This window comes from Taudactylus pleione, unplaced genomic scaffold, assembly GCF_031769625.1.
Source record: "Taudactylus pleione unplaced genomic scaffold, aTauple2 ptg000934l, whole genome shotgun sequence".
NCBI lineage: Eukaryota > Metazoa > Chordata > Amphibia > Anura > Myobatrachidae > Taudactylus > Taudactylus pleione.
Window position 1 is genome coordinate 1,183,046 of NW_028285335.1, and position 18,191 is coordinate 1,201,236.

The following is an 18,191-nucleotide window of genomic DNA, read 5'->3' on the forward strand; positions in this document are numbered from 1 at the left end:
ACAAGCTCATCTGAAATGCAAGCATGTCAAGTGTTTAGATGAACTGCAAACAGCTTATGTGTGGGCGATGAGAATAATAATTAAAAAGAAAAATATATCATTTTTATCTCAATAATAAAGTTTGCAGCAAGTTACAGAGCATTTTCAGAGAAATAATGTTTCAACACTTTTTAAAGGCGTGTTCGACTGGAGTCTGAATGTATTGTATTCAACTTTTATTTCTTATTTCCCATTTTATTCGCCAGATCATCAGATTGGTCTCAGCGGTAGTAGATGCGTGCGCTGTTCCTGCAGGAGGCGGTGACCTGTCCATTTGTGTGCTTGTCTCAGTGAGGAGAGGGCTGCATGTGAGATGATGTGAGGACGCTGAGGAGGGGAATGGGGACAGCAGGAAGCCACAGACTGAGAGTTATAGAGTTCAAGGAGCAGGGTCCCCAGCAGCACAGAGTATATCAGGAGATGAGTGATGTGTTAGTGAGGACAGGGCTGCATGTGACAGTGGCAGTGACATGATGTGCGGAGGGGAATGGGGACAGCAGGAAGACATATACTGAGAGTTATATAGTGGCAGGAGCAGGGTCCCCAGCAGCACAGAGTATATCAGGAGACAAGTGATGTGTTAGTGAGGACAGGGCTGCATGTGACAGGAGCAGTGACATAATGTGAGGAGGGGCATGGAGGCAGCAGGAAGTGGTGGGAACTGGGTGCACCAGCAGCACAGAGTATATCAGGAGATGAGTGATGTGTCAGTGAGTGACAGGGCAGCATGTGATAGGGGCAGTGACATGATGTGAGGAGGGGAATGGGGGCAGCAGGAAGTCACATACTGAGAGTTATATAGTAGAAGGAGCAGGTGCCCCAGCAGCACAGAGTATATCAGGAGATGAGTGATGTGTTAGCGAGGACAGGGCTACATGTGACAGGGGCGGTAACATGATGTGAGGAGGGGATGGTGGCAGTAGAAAGCCACAAAGTAAGAGTTAAGAAGTGGAAAGAGAATGATCACATATAGCACAGGGTAGCATTGTGAGGCTCCTAATACACTGAAACAGGCAGGTTATGGTGTCCAGTGTATAAAATAAAGGTCACACATCAAACTTCTTTTCATAGTACATTTTCCTCCATCAGTGCTGTAACAAGCCAGCACTGCGCCCTGTGCTGGCCCCGCCCCTACACCCACGACGTCATTATGTCACGCCTAGGGGGCATGGCCCGCTGACACAGCCGTCGGCTTCGAGCGGCTCTGTAGTAGCGCTAGCGGCTGCAGGGGGCTTTTCCAGGCTGCCTGTAAGCTACATGCAGGTGCCATGGGGCAGCGATGGTGCGGCCCACAGGGTCCTGCACTCTGTTTGGTGGCACCGCTCTCACAGCCCTAGTTACAGTCCTGTCTTCCATTGTAACAAGCACAATATAAGGAATATTTTCCAATCTCAAATCCGTCACTCGCACTGAGCGGAGACAGCCATTTTGTGGGCAGAACCAATATGCCGCCAGAGTGATGTCACTGGGTTCTAGAGGAACGATAGACTGCAGACTATAGTGGGCTCTGTATGAGAGAGGTCTCTGTATTACAAAGTGATTGTGCATTTAAATCGCAAAATTGCGTCAATGTCAGCATGTCGGCGCTGTGGTGGCTGTCACCCTCTTGTGTACCCTCCCCTCATCTGTCTCTCTGATTTCTGTGCCACCCCCATTAGTATCTCTCTTATTCTCTCTATCTCGCTCACCTCTGTCCCCTCTCTCTGTCTATTTCGCATCAGTCCGCCCCCATACCCAGTCTGTTTCTCATGTTCGTGTCCCCCCCACACTCATAGGCTGTCTTTCTTCCCTCTTCCTCTCATCTCTATCCTCCCCTCTGACGGTCGCAGGTGGGGTGGCTCAGGCATGCTGGGGGGAGCCGTGGATCTGAGTGGCTAGCATGCGTGGAGGGGGGAAGCTGTGAGTGGGGGCACTGGCCCTAGGCGCTGACAGGAGGGAACAGTCTGTTTCTGTCTTTCATCTTTGTCTCTCCTGTCCCCCCCTCCCTTGGGCTGTCTCGCTGTCATCTCTGGTTGGTCTCTCACCCTCTCATCATTGCCCGACGCCAGTCATTCTCTCTTTCCCATCTGTCACCCATCCCGAGTCTACCTCTCATCTCCGTACCCCCCTCCTGTCTCTCTCTCTCTCATTTCTTTCCCCCCTATGCCTCGGAGGAAGGGGAAGAGTCATGAGCTGCCGGGGTGTGTGTAGGGAATGCACTGATATTCAGAGCCATAGAAAACCTTGGCTGGGCCTGGGTACTTTGTCAGGGGCATGGCTTAATCATGAGATACGTGGCCACACCATCTTATAAAAAAATTATTTACAGCTCCTCAGGAATGAGAAAATCCAGGGAAAGGGGTGGGGGTATCGATGCAATTACTCCCCCGCACAGGCAAAAGAGACTGTTGCTTAATGGCAGCGGCCTCCCTGACCACACTGCAGCCCAGCACACAGCAGCATGTGCTGAGCTGGGGAGGGAGGCTGCTGCTGAGAAGTAAGAGGGAGGGTGGGGGGCGGCGTCTGAGCCAGGCCCCTGCTGGGCCCATCCAACAAGCCCGGGTAACTAGGACCCGCTCCCCCCTCTCTCTGCGGCCTTGCTGGTATCAGGCACTGCCCGGGAGGAACACTCTGTGTGTCTCTCTCATGTCTGTCCTCCCCTGTGTCTTTTTCTTCTCTCTCTCTCCGGTCTCTCACTCCTCTCTATTCCACTTCGGTCTCCTTCTCCTCTCTGCCACCACACTCTGGTTGAGGGGGAATTTGTGGGAGGGGGGCCCTCAGGTGGAAGAGCTTGGGCGGTATGGTGTGCAGGGAGGATGCATGGGCGGGGTGCAGGCACGGACAGGAGGGAACAGTCTTCCTTACAGTGCTGGTGAAGAAGAAAGGCTGTGTTTGTTAGGCAGCCATTGAGAGCTGTGAGGGGAGGGAGGGGCCTCTCTGCTGCTCTCTACTGAGCATGTGCTAGACTGCCACAGTAGAGGATTATATGATAGTCTAAATCCACAGTGAAGAAATAAAAGTGCATGGGGAGGGCCGGTCATGGGGATGGTTTGATATGCACGGTATATGACCAAGTATGTCCCTATTTACAAGTTAAGAATGTGGGCAGGTGTGCCGAGGTGGATCCAGGAGCACCCACAGGTACTACAAATCTGCCAATTACCTTTCTCGCTTACAAAGTGGCATCACAATGCGTGGAAGAACTTCAACAATGAGTTGCACAACCACACAAACTCTACTCATAGTAGTGTCTTTCCAAGAAAATCTAGAAACCAAGACATCTGCCACACCTACTACATCTAGCAGTACAAAAGAAACAGTAGCGTTATCATTGGCCAAGTCATTGTTTTAGATGGCTGAGGATGTAAATGCTAACTGTAGTTTACATGTTAGACAAGATCATTTATATAAGAACATGAGCAACCGACAAAGAGGTTAGAGACTGTAATGTCCCCAGTGCTGCTTATATTTTGCTCAAATAGCAATGTTTAAACCACGCATAATGCAAAATCAGCCACAGCTCTAACCCCCATTACAGAAGGTACTCTGTCGTGACTTGCTACTCTACACCCAGCATTGGGATCATCGGTGCTAACATCAGAGGGCGGTATTTCGCCCACTTCCCTAGTGAAGTGGACGGGGGTGAGGCTTGATGACGCAGTTTTAGTATAAATTGTATCATTGTGGCACCGCCCCCGCTGGATGATGAATCACAGCGCTGGGCAGCAGGGGGTGGGGCCAGGATCATGTGAATGACGTCACCATACCCCCTGTGCTTTTCTCCAGGATCTCCTAAAAATGTGCTTTCTAATACAAAGTGCCCCCCGGAAATTAAAAAATGATGTGTCAGTGCCTTGTTTCCACCACCTACAAGTGCCGTTCTACCTTACCACACTTTGGGGGTCATTCAGACCCGCACGCGAGCGCAGGACGCTCGCAAGCGGGTCGATGTTCTCCCACTGCGCATGCGCACGACGGAGGGAGCTCCGTCATGCGCATGCGCGAGACCCGGCGAGCGACGGGCTCTCCATCGCTCCGGGTCTCGCACCAAAGGGGGCGTGCTGTCGGTGTTGATTGACAGTACGCCCCCTTTGGTGGGCGTGCCTGCCAGACGGAGGCGTTCCCATGGGAACGCCTACCGTCTGAAGCCGGCCCCACGGACATCACTAGTGATGTCAGTGGGCGTGATTTTGGCACTGATAGAGCCAAAATCACTCCTGGGCATGCGGCAGCGAGACCCTACCGCAGGGTCTCCGTCGCAAGCCCGATGGTCGCGACCATCATCATGGACGCTCGCATAAGCTGTAGGTGGTCGCCAGGAGGCCGCTCCATTTTCATGGAGGAGGGCCCTGATTCAGAGCAAGCGCTCTGGTCCGAGCGTTCGGCTCTGAATCTGGCCCTTTGTCCACCCCCACCCTCCTGCAACTAGCAACAAGCAACAGGCACATACATGCTCTTAGCTGTCTTTCAGCAAAGAACGCGATCCACACTGCTCATCCTGGAATAGATGCACTAAGCCTTGGAGCTCCTGTCACTTTACAGGTGGTGTTTGAAAAATGACAGCTAGGAGCTGATTGGTTGGTACTTTATCTCTCTCCAAGGCTTAGTACATCCAAGCCCCCTGTGAGAAGGTGCTACATCTAGCACTCATCCATAGCTGCCGTTGTGGCACAGTCGCACGCAGCCAGGAGCAGATGGCATCTTCCATGCAGGCGTTGCGTATCTGCACCTTAGTAAATTGCTCTGAGAGTACGGTGTCATTTGGAGAAGACAGAAATTATTGCCTTTTTTTTGTTTTGTTTTTCCTGTTCACGCACTACTGGCATATCCTAATGTACTAATTCCACTGTCCTACATTAATCAGAGCTGCAACCCCTGTTGTCTTAGCACCACAGACTGAGAATGTGCCCCTGGCAAAGAACGAGGGAAAAAGTCAACAGGAATTAGATTTCAGAGTAACTGTTTACTCAACTGTGGCCCTGCAGTTATTGAAATGTTATCCGTGGGTTTGTGAGACGGCTGCACTAATGACTTCAGCATGGCCGCCATTCTCTCACTTGAAGTGAAAACCTGTAAGATGGAAATAATTGAATCAGCGCAGTGTATGTTCCACTGAGGACAAGACGTGTATAATGGCAGGTTAGACATCTGAGGGAGCCACGCCGGTTTTATTTTACTGGAAGCTGGAAACTGAGGTGTTGTATTGTGTCTGGAGGAGATCACCTGCATAATCCAATCTAACATTACAAGCTAAAATATTACCATGTTTTGGAGATTATGTAATAATAAAAAGCGCTTTAATACACATTCTGTGGGTACTATTTTATCTGTGGCAGTGGTAGGTAATAAGCGGCACTCCAGCTGCTGTGGAACTCCACATCCCAGCATGCCTTGCCACAGTCTTAGCATTCTCTAATACCAAAACTGTGACATGGCATGCTGGGATGTGTAGTTCCACACCAGCACACAGGTTGCCTACCACTGGTCTATTTAATAATCATGTATTGTCTGTACCATCTCTATCATCCATAGTGGAAGCCATGGAGATGGGACAAGTTCGCGGCCAGGGAGAGAGGTGAGCCCTGAAGAGCTGGTACAGGCTAATATTGCAGCAGTCTGTGGGTAGGTGCTCGTAATATTTATTAATGCTTATTTGTTAACATTTATTGTTATAGAAGCAGCGTAAATCCAAGCACTTTACAAAAAGACACAGTCTTACACAGTTATACACAGACACAGTGGTAAGAGGGCCCAAACACTATAAATAATTATTTATCACCCATAATAATACGGACGATTCCTAAACATAAATGAGTACCCTACCAAAAAGCTGGTCACAAAAGATTACTTAACCTCCCCACTCCTGCCAAGCCAGGCGTTATTTCCGACAGGCAGTGTACCGTCCAGCGGCAGCAGCAACACACTGCCAGCAGTGAGAGAGCCTGGGGCGGGAATGTATATAAGATAGCCCAAACGCCATACCCAAGGTAAGTTCATCATTATTTAATCTTTAAAGGCCCCAGTCGGACACATTTTATGTAAAAAAATTGCATCTGAAATAAACAGACATAGGGGTCTATTTACTAAGCAGTGTTAGGAGACAGAGTGAAAAGTGATAAGAAAGTGATACGGTGCCAGCCAATCAGCTCACAACTGTCATCTCACAGGCTGTGTTTGAAAAATGACAGTTGGGAGCTGATTGGCTGGCACCTTATCACTTTTCACTCTGTCTCCTAACACTGCTTAGTAACTAGACCCCATAATTACATGTGCATGCTTTGTTGTCGCGTCTCATGTGTGCGCCATTAAAACGTAATTGCGTCCACCTCTGCATGTACGGCTATAAACTTGCAGTGTTCCTAATGAAGTGCGGCTATTGCCATACCCAAGAAACCGAAATTGGTATTCTCCTTGTGGCTCTTCTGAACTAAAGCTTGCAGAAAATACATTTTATATAGCATGGGCTTGCAGCGTTACAAATTATTACTGGACTTAAGCAATCAATCAAATAGTAATGAATTAATAACACAAGCGGTCGCCTTGTAGAATATATGAGTCTGTCCAGTTCTGCCTCCGTCACACTTGCAGGAACACGCTGTAACTGTACCCGGCTTTCGTTCGCACGTCCCTTCATTCCGCCACACCAAGTCTAGGAAGTCGTCAGTGTTAGATGTGATCTGATCTGCATACGGATGCAAGTCATTTTGTTGGGCATGTGTATTCTAGGCAATAAAACCGCTTGCTGGCAACTCTACATGAACCCCTAAGTACTGAATTCTACACACCCTCCTACAACTTTTGCAACATACACTGCAGGGGCGTATCTACCCATTGGCCAGGATGGCACTCGCCAGGGGCACCGACCAAAGGGGGGGCGCCATCCGGCAGTGCCACCAGTAGTTAAGGGGTGGACAAGTCCCCCAGCCCCACAAGTGTAGGGCAGACCGCAGTGATAGCAGTCTGCCCTACACTGTTTACAAACACACAGCCGCCAGCGGGTTTTTGTAATAGCAGCCAGCTAATGAGAGTCAGACAGACTCTCATTTGCTTCTGCGTCGTCCAGAGGCTGGAGGTCACTAATGAGCTCCGTGTGCCGGCTCCCCCAGCAGCATGTGATGGGATAGACGTCATACGTCATGACGTCTCTCTCATGCAGGAGAAGAGCGGCCGGGACTCAGAGCAGACAGCGGCGGTCACATCAGGAGCGGGGATCAGGTAAGTTGAATTTATTTATTTTTTTCTTTATGTGTGTGTAAGCCTGGCACTACAGGGGGTGCACTGAAATAGGAGGTGGCAGCTACTGGGGGCACTTTATGGGGGTGGCCAATACAGGGGGCAATTTAGGGGGATAGCAACTACTGGGGGCCCTATATTGGGGGGGGACTACTACTGGGGGCACTGTATAGGGACGGCACTACTACTGGGGTCTACTACTGTGGGGCACTGTATAGGGAGTCTACTACTGTGGGGCACTGTATGGGGGGCTACTACTGGGGGCATTGTATAGGGGGGCTACTACTGGGGGCACTGTATAGGGGGGGCTACTACTGGGGGCAATGCATCATAGGGGGGATTACTACTAGGGGATTACTATTGGGGGCACTGCATAGGGGGGGGGGCGCCAGTCCATTACATTGCCAGGGGCGCTTGGATCACTAGATACACCCCTGATACACTGGATTAGATTATTTCTCCAAGTTCTGTTTCTTCGAGAACTTTTGCATTATCTATTTATTTTGACTTCACTTTGACACATGACGCAGGTATGATCCAAGAGCAACACAAATATACATATATAAAAATATACATTATATAAATATACATATAAAGGCGTTCATGAAACACATAGTAAAGAGGGAGAATGATTACAGGCCATGTAGAAGAGCATGAACTACCCCAGGGCTCGACAAAACCCGGGGGCCAGGTCGCCATGGCGACCAGATTTGCAGCTGCTGCACCCGCCGCTAGTGTAGTGCAGACCGCGAGCCACACTACACAGTTTACAAACACACAGCCGCCAGTGGCAGCTGTGTGTTTGTTATAGCAGCCAATCAGAGTCAGACAGACTCTCATTGGCTGCTGCGTCCACGGAGTGAGCCGGCTGGAGCTCACTCATGAGCTCAGCCTTCTGGCTCCCCCTGCAGCAGGTGATGGGAGAGACGTCAATACGTCTCTCCCATAGTGCAGGAGAAGAGGAGGCCGGGACTCGGAGCGGACAGCGGCGATCGTGTCAGGAGCGGGGATTCAGGTGAGTTGTGTGGGGTTTTTTTGTGTGTGTGTGTGTAAGGGGCACTGCATAGGGGGGGGATATAACCATTACTGGGGGCACTGTATGGGGGTGCCGCTACTGGGGCACTGTACAAAGGGGGGGGGCGCTACTAGGGGCAATGCATAGGGGGGACTACTACTGGGGGCATTGTATAGTGGGGCTACAACTAGGGGGGCTACTACCACGGGCAATGCATATGGGGGACCACTTCTGGGTGCACTATATAAGGGGCACTACATAGGGGGACCACTACTGGGGGCACTGTATGTGAGGACCACTACTGGGGGCACTGCATAGGGGGGATGGCCGCTACTGGGGGCACTGTATGGGGGGTGGCGCTACTAGGGCACTGTATAGGGGAGGTCGCTACTAGGGGCAATGCATAGTGGGAACTACTACTGGGGGCAATGCATAGGACGGACTACTACTGGGAGCAATGCATAGGGGACGACTTCTGGGGGCACTGTACAGTATATGGGGCACTACTGGGGGCACTGCATAGGGGTCCAATACTGGGGGCACTGCATAGGGGGACCACTACTGGGGGCACTATATACGGGTGCCCAAAGCATATTCTTGCACCTGGGCCCACCACTCTAGTTCGGCCACTGCCGGCGGTGGCTTTTCTTGTCCGGGGTTTTCTGGCTGCGGAGGGGTGGTCTTCCTGGGGGCTGGCTGCCTGGAGAGGAGGGTTAGCTGCTCAGAAATGTGGCTGTGGGAGGGTGGTTTACCTGGGGTACCTCGTAAGTGATGTGGCCATGGGGGTTGGTTGCCCGGGGCGTAGGTGCTCAGTAATGCTGCCCCGGGGGAAGGGGGGGGCCTGGCTCCTACACTTTCATCCTGGCTCCTAGATTTTAGAAATATATGGTCAAGCCCTGAACTACCCAATACACTGCGTACATTGCATGCGCCCAGCATCTATTCACAGAGAAGGGAGAGCTCGGGGACAGCCCGCTGTGTCCTTAAGTGCCGGGCACGCCCCAAAGAGTGCTGAAAAGGGGGAGTGTCTTAAAGACACACCCCTTTTCTCGTGCCTGGGTCCATTTTTTGGGGGGTGGACTGGCTGTCCCCATGAAGACAGATGGATAATAGGCATAGACAGGCGGACAATTGCATTAGCATACGATAGCAAGCAGTCTGCCGTGGCCGAACAGTAAAGCAAGCGCAGATGTATCCGACTCCAGCAGGCCCAGTGCATCCATCCTGTTCGGAGAATATAGTTGTTCAGTTATTAATAGTTTACGTGACTCAATCTACCCTGGTAATATCTGGTGCCTATCCTTTGTATGGCCCTGTCATACTTTATGCTGTAATGTAATATCCTCAAACACCGTGTAACAAATACTGGGCAAAATATACTAAGCGGCGGTTTGACGGCGAGTTCTATTCTGTTCTAAACCCCGGGGGTTTGGCGGCGGTATTGCTATGTGCAGATTTACTAAGGGCAAAACCGCCGTCAAAACACATTTTAGAACAGAATAGAACATGACTGTCATTTAGAAATCGCCGCAAAACCGCCACCAAACCCCCGGGGTTTAGAACAGAATAGAACCCGCCGTCAAAGCGCCACCAAACCCCCGGGGTCTAGAACCCGCCGCTTAGTAAATTTTGCCCGAAATAGGGTTTAAAAGGACATTGCACCTTTAAATGGCCCAAATCTCACATGTCCTCTCCCAGATTTACAAATAAACCTTGTGCTATTCAGCCATCGCTTAATATCACTTAAATAACCATTGTTTATTTTTGTGGCCCTGTTATACGAAGCAGCTCGATTTCCAGACCTTGCATTGTACCCAGACATCAGCTTTGTTTGGTATACTAGGGCAGTGACATTAAGACACGGCTGGAAACTACGCAGGGAAGGCAAAAAAAAATAAGGAATAAATAAAAGCAATGTATTTATTAAAAGTCGTAGGAGGGTATGTACAAACAAAGCAAGCGAAGTCATCTGAAGGTGGAAAATTCCCTTAAATGTACATTTTGTTCTAGTTGTATAGCTCCGCTGAGTAGCAGCATCCCATCATGTGATATTGTCTAGAAAATATGTCACTTTATCAACAAAGGCTTTCAGGCTGAAGTTATTACTGTGATTACATAAATACAAACAGGAGACTTGAGTAAAGCACTGCAAACAAGCAGAGTGTACCAGCTCACTGTGACCTTGGGTAAATCACTATTATTCTACATTCAAGGATACTGTATAGACAAAGTATTAAAGTGCCCTTTCATTCTCCCATACAAGCAAGGCTGTTTATAATATATTGCATCTTTTAGGCATCTTTCTTCGTGAAACAGTAAGTTATAATTATCTTGCTTGCTTGGAACGTTGTTGGGTTCAATTTGTTATTTTCATTCATGATTTGTGAACGAAACTTGAATTGCGCGTAATAGCCAAAAAACCATGAAAGTTGTCGTCATTTCACCGAAACCGATAGATGTGCAATTGCAGAGACATTTTCGACAATGACATAAAGAGCCACATTCGGAGTCAGGCGCACACCAGCCGCAAGTGTGGGTGACCGCGGCTGCCAGAGTCCACGTACGACTTCAAGCTTATGGATGCGTCGAATATTGTTTTTCCGTCCATGCCCGTACCCGTCGTTATTATCGGCACTTACAACTATCCTACACAGAGTGCAAGAGTTCCGCCAGAAACAGATGTCCTTTCTCCGTGCACATTTCTCAAACTACCCCTTGCGTTCCGCCAAGCAACAGATCTGCCAGCGTATAGGCAACATTCCAATAGGTCCTTTATCTATGGCACCTGGAAATGTGCCAGGAAGCTCTGAAGAACTATACCGAGATCTCAGCCAGGAACATGTGTATTTGATAATAACTCCATATGCACAGCTGTACTAGAATATACAGTCAGGTGCCTAAATAGCCCATACGTGTCCATGAAATAGCTTTTGAGTTGATACTCCCATTACTTTTGGCCCCTTAAAAAGTGGGAGGCACATATAGAAACCGTTGTAATTCCTACACCGTTCACCTGATTTGGATGTAATTACCCTCAAATTAAATCTGAAAGTCTGCAGGTAAAGCACATCTTGTTTGTTTCATTTCAAAGCCATTGTGGTGGTGAATAGAGGCCAAAATATGAAAATTCTGTCAATGTCCCAATATTTATGCACCTGACTGTATATATCAGACTTCCTATTTGTTCTGAATACATCTGAGGGGAGATGTATCAAACCTTTGATAGAGTGGAGACGTTGTCCATAGCAACCAATCAGCTTCTGCCATTTATCTAGTGCAGTCTACAAAATGACAGTTGGAAGCGGATTGGTTGCTATGGTGTGATACATCTGTCCCTTAAGATGCCTACTCACGGTACGATATTTGAAACGATGTTGCCATTTTCGAACAATTGGAACGTCAAATCGTTTAAAATCTGCCGTGTGTAGGCATGATGACGACGCTGATGCGCGCTCCCACCGGTCGTTGCTCGGGGTCTGTGATCTTTTGAACATGCAGAAAGATCATGACCTGTCTTTCATGAATTGCCACACATCGTTCCGTGTGTATGCACGATGAACGATGTCATTAACGACGAACGATTTGTTGTCACTTTTCCTGGCCACTCCCCTCCACCATTTTGTGCCAGCCGACGGAGAGACAGAAAATGCATCGTGAGGTGGTTTACTGCCAAACGATATATCATTAACGATTCTGAGTTGTTAATGACCCATCTATATCGTTTGATCATTTGTACAATTGTTCCATATGTATGCACAATATTATTTGTCCGAGAGGGTTCAGGAGCTCAAGGGAAATCGTCAATGAGATTGTATCATTGCCTATATCGTACCGTGTGTAGGAGCCTTTAGTCATGCCAATTTACCAAACGCAGCACTGAAACCCATAACAACCAATCAGGTGTTAGCTTTGAGCCAATGGCCGCAAATGTCTGATCGGTTGCTAGGGGATACGGCACAGCCTACTAGTTCCACCATGAGTATAAACAATCCTGTGTTTCTTTTGTACTATGTCAGATGTAACAGCGGAGACCATATTTACTCAGCAGCAAGAGACTCCATCACTTTACCAGTTGTCAACTAGACTATGCTTTGGCACTAAACAGCACACACTGGCTTTTTTTTGGGCAGTGCGACGGACTTTGATCTCTCCTTCCCAGTGATGAATACTTAACCCAGGGTGCCAGAACACATTATTCACATTCCATGGCGATTACACGGGTGGGTTCTGCTTTCTCTACCATCGCAGAGCGGAGCAGGATGAGGCACGGTACCTGATGTTGCTGGAGATGTGCGAGGTCTGCGACACCTATATCCAGAGACGGGGTGGCCCCGTTCGATCGCGTCTCTCGTAACGTGCACTCTAGTAAGTGGTTACCAGCGCTCCCACCATTCTGCACGGCTGAATCGTTACTTTTCGTCTCAGTCCCAGATTCTTGCATCATGACTCAAAGCCCTTTAAAACGAGGAGGGGGGAGAAAAAAAAACAAAACAAAACAAAAAAACAGCTGTTAAAACAGTTACTGCATTTGAAGATACCTGTCCTGTTTAAAATCAGGACCAAACTGTAAACATTTGTCATTTCCTTTCATACAATTTATCTTTCCTGAATGCTTCTTGCTAACCGTTTCTGTTTATTTTGTTTAACAGCTATAATTGCAGCAAATTTCAGTTCCAAATGCAGCGCTTGTTTGATTATGTTTATTCACTTTCCCCTTTTTTTTTTTTTCTTGACATTCGGGTTTTATTACGGTACTAAAACACTCTTCCCGCTCGGCACAAAAGCAGAAAGAGATGTAGGCCCGGGGGATAAGGGTTTCTTCTTCCCTTGTAATGTCGAAGTTGTGTTTCAACACTGGACATTTAAAGAACCATGCAAACAAAATGCCATTAAATTAGTATCAGACAATTGAGAAAGTCCATTCCATCTGCTCAGAGACCGAGTATGCTGGGACAATGTTTAGAGGCACCCGGTTCTCTGCACTCCCAACTACAATCGACATCGCGGACTGATTGTGACGTCAGCAATATCGATCGTATGTGTGGGAGCGACTGCAGGGACCTGGGTGCCTGAGAACATTGTACCAGCAAACACGGACAGGCAGCAGATCTCGCTGATACCAGTCCAGCCCTCCAGTGATGTCAGAACTGGGCAGGGCTTCTAATGAGCATACCCATATACATGCAGACACTTCACAATACACCTAAAACTGATCTACCATGTTGAGTATTCAAATGATGCCAGAAACCTTACAGCATAGGTCATTAAAGGTCAGTTTGCGTAACTGCGGCTACTTTGCAATGTATACAGTTAATTTTCAAGAAGGTTACTATATGCGGTAGAAAATATATTTCGTTCAATGGGATATTATCTTTTTAACTTTAAAATATTCAAAGCAAAAAGCCATAGTTATGGTGAGATGCAAAAATCCAGACAATACAGTTTCTGATGGCTGCAGTGAGTTTTCACAGCCAGTAGGGGAGCTATATACATAGGGCTATTATGTGCTACAGTTTACCAGACATTCCCTTTTATTGGAAATCAAAATCTTTAGGGGGTCAATCCAATTTGGAGCAAACTGGGCGAATTGCTGTTGCAAAGTCAAAGAAACACCAGCAACAGTGCGGCAATTTGCAACCCCTCGCGGCCTGATCCCACCCCGGACTCGCACAATATTGCTCGCAGTCCTATAGAGCAGCAAACTGAAATGTACGAGTCCAGAGGAACAGTAAATGCGGCATACAGCCACACTTACTCGCAGGGGCGAGAACATCGCTCCTAATTGGACTGACCCCTTATTATGTTTAAAAGGCTACTACATAACTGGAGAACTGACTTCCATTCAGAGGCTTATTTGCAACTGAACAGTTGCAAAGTGGTTAACAGAGCTGCCTCATAGCACTGTGGTCACGAGTTGGGTTCCTGACCAGGGAACTTTTTTGTGAGATGTTTGTATGCTCTATCCATGTCTGAGTCAGTTTCATCCGGGTGCCCTGATTTTCTCCCACACTCCAACAGCTGCTGACTATAATGTGTGTGTAGTGGCAATCAGTGGCATATCATTGAGTTGAGCGGGGCACGTGCCCCGGCTGCTGTCAGACCGATCAGGGCAGTGCGATCCATAGCACATAATGGGTAGGGGGTCTCAATTTTTCATCATGCCCACTCCAAATACCCTAGTTACGCCACTGCATGTGATACTTACTTGTCACTCATCCAATATTCAAATAGGGGAGCCACACCAACTGCCAGTGATGTTTGGTAACATTTGGGGGTGACAGTTGGTGTGGCTCCCCTATTTGAATATTGGACCACGCTGCAGCCCCATCTCTGGAGCAGTCACTGGAACCCACCTAAAAGGATAACATCATATTATCCCCACCCCCTCCTCATGGATCCGTGATTCGCACCATTATGCCACCCGTCCTGCTTATTTCACTAGAACGTGAGCGGGAGGCCAGAAAGCCACCTACTCTTCTGGATTCCAGGGGACTCCATGTAAACTGAAGACTCTAACAGATATTACAGGAGGGTGTGTGTGTGCGCGTGCACGCGTGTGTGTTAGGGTATTTCTGCTGAAAGCTCCAGTGAAGTAGGGACTGATGTGGATGACAAATATTCCTTGTACAGTGCTACATAATTCGTAACGCTCTATAAATAAACAGTAATAACAACTGTCAGTATGAAGAGGGCTAAAACTCTTCTCTGCGTTTGCATTATGTAAGTGGGCCCCATGTACATAATATTATTGATGTATCTAGAACCAGCTTTCTCTGCCTTTCGGCTAAGGTAAAATTAAGATCTGCCTGTACCTAATGGTGCATACACACGATCAGATTTTTCCTTCAGATATGAACGATAACGATTTAAAAATCGTTCAGTCGTTCATATCTGAAGGAAAATCTGACATATCTGACATGCCTGAACGATGGACGATCAACGATGCGCGTTCCCGTTTGTCAGATAACGATATCTGACATCTGATGGGTTTGCAGTCAGACTTGGACGATTCCATTCATTTTAATGCAGTCAAAAATCGTTCAATCGTTCAAAACTTTGGTAAAATCGTTCAAATCGTTCAATCGTTCATCTGACAAATCTGACAAGTCTGACAAATCTGACCGTGTGTACGCTCCATTAGGGTGTAAAGTTACGCCATTATGTGAGGCAGCATCACATGCTCCTCTGGCCGTGTAACAAGGTGCTGGGAAGCCCAAGGTAACAGTATGATACCCTACCTGGGGGGGGGGGGGTAAATAGCATTACATGACAGAAGCCTAATCATGCTGGGAATATACACACACTACACAGTTTTTAGTGTCTGACTTTTCATTCACTTAAAAAACAACACAAAACATTTTGAGAACGGACCAAAATGCTGGGGGGTATTTTCTTTGCACTGTTGATATAATTCACCCATGTCAACTTACTTAAGGGGCCCCTCTACCCAAATATTGGGCCCCTACACAGAAATACTGTGTGCGCACAGAAGATACGGTTTTAACTAATGCCGCATTACATCATAATGAAATTTAAATTTAAAGGAAACAAAAGAAAACAATAAGCAACAATCTCCACTATACCAACCCTAACAAATGATGCTAGAGCAAAAACATTTTTCTTTCCTGCAAAAATTATTCCTGGACGCATCTGTTGGAGTCGCACATAACTGTGCCTACGTACATCACAGCACTGAGCATTGCCAAACTACCATCTAATCCGCAAGAGCCTTTGTTTACCCTTCCACGCCTAGAATTCTGATATTTGCAGAATAAACAATGAGCGATGTTTCAGAGTCCAAGTTATTCACAAAAGACATAGCTTTACATTGTGCAGGCACATCAGCTATCCAAGGAAATGTGGGCCTCCAGCATACACTGAGTATGAAGGCAGGACACACATAGCCCAGCGTACACTGAGTATGAAGGTAGGACACACATAGCCCAGTGTACACTGAGTATGAAGGTAGGACACACATAGCCCAGCGTACACTGAGTATGAAGGCAGGACACACATAGCCCAGCGTACACTGAGTATGAAGGTAGGACACACATAGCCCAGTGTACACTGAGTATGAAGGTAGGACACACATAGCCCAGTGTACACTGAGTATGAAGGTAGGACACACATAGCCCAGTGTACACTGAGTATGAAGGTAGGACACACATAGCCCAGTGTATACTGAGTATTGAGGCAGGACACACATAGCCCAGTGTACACTGAGTATGGAGGCAGGACACACATAGCCCAGTATACACTGAGTATAGAGGCAGGACACACATAGCCCAGTATACACGGAGTATGGAGGCAGGACACACATAGCCCAGTATACACTGACTATGGAGGCAGGACACACATAGCCCAGTATACACTGAGTATGGAGGCAGGACACACACAGCCCAGTGTATACTGAGTATGAAGGCAGGACACACATAGCCCAGTATACACTGAGTATGGAGGCAGGACACACATAGCCCAGTATACACTGAGTATGGAGGCAGGACACACATAGCCCAGTATACACTGAGTATGGAGGCAGGACACACATAGTTTAGCCTTCATTTTCATGCGGTTTGCAGGGGGAAGGACAAAAATTAGAGGATGCCTGAGACGTAACTGGCATCTCATCAAGCCCCCCTGGTGGCATAATCTCACCCCAGACTCTTGTTTTTTTGTATGCAGCCCTAGTTCGGAGATACCGTAAGTGCGGCATATGGCTCATTGTTATTTGAATTGACCCCATAATGTTGATGACGAATTATTATCAACTGAACAATTCCATTATTAATCCTTTATTCTCAGGCTAGACCTTTGTTATACCAATCATGCCTAAATTCTGGTGCCGCACATGTCCACGTTCCCTTCCGTACCCAGGCCCTCACAGCTGTCTCAATGGCCCGGTCTGCTTGAGGTTCCTTGCAGGCAGCTACTACTGCTGCTTACATGATGCATCCACAAATAGTATCTGGTAATCTGACATTTAACTTAAGTTGGCCACACACAGCGATTTTTTCCCCGATCTGGCCGATTCCGACACATTGGAACGACAGATTGGGTACTAAATGACCAAATCGTGAGTCCCCACTCACAATCACAATGCGATGCGCGTCCACATCGCATCTTCAGATCTGCCGTGCTGTAGGGCAGAGCTGACAATCTAGACTCAAATGCACTGTGAAAAAGTCTGGCTGCAGGAGATTGGATGAAAATTGGACGAAGATTGGACAGCATATCGTGTGCAGAGCTGCCGGGGGAGTTTCAAGGGAAATCGGACACATCGTCGGAACATGAGTATAGTCAGTATGTGTGTGGGCACCTTTAATCTAACAATAGCCTTCCTGACTGGGATATAGCATTTGGAACCCAGATAATAATAATAATGGATTATAAATACCTAATTCTTTTAGTGTTCACACCTTGAAATCATGTTGAGCAAATATAGGTGTAGGAGAGTAAATTATTATTATGCCAAAATTAGGCTAAAATGTCACAAATGTGAAGAGAATATATTGTTTTTCTAACTTATTTACCTGCAGGATTACTTCTCATATTATATGTCCACAAGATTAGCAAAAAGAACCAACATTTATACTGTAACTGAGATAACATACTAGACGCACAGAGATTTGTATTGTTTAAATACGTGTCATGGCAGAGTAAAACCGCGAGTTAAGTGCGATATGCACGTTGCGAGACGACGGGGGATCCGACGGCCGACATATCGGACAGCCCCTACACACGATGCGATCGCGAGGCCGACTGCACGATATGCTCGGCACCCCCCTCCGCCACCTGCATAGCGATGCATGGGATCGTACATCGCAAACCCCAGATCAAATGAACCTGCAGTAAGATCTGGAGGTGCGATGTACGACCCCACGGGAGCGCGCTCTGTCCGATATCATGCCCATACACTGTACGATAT

The 18,191-nt window shown here is 47.7% G+C and overlaps 1 protein-coding gene across 5 annotated transcripts in view; it reads right to left on the reverse strand.

The window, feature by feature from the left end:
• FOXP1 (forkhead box P1) overlaps positions 1-18,191 on the reverse strand; it is an 801,632-nt gene that overhangs the window by 298,208 nt on the left and 485,233 nt on the right. For all 5 annotated transcript variants that reach the window (XM_088459772.1, XM_088459768.1, XM_088459769.1 and 2 more), the window contains one exon: positions 12,540-12,721. In XM_088459772.1, the coding sequence (XP_088315898.1) occupies positions 12,540-12,710 (171 nt within the window). In that variant the 5' untranslated portion in view covers positions 12,711-12,721. The remainder of the gene's footprint in view (positions 1-12,539; positions 12,722-18,191) is intronic.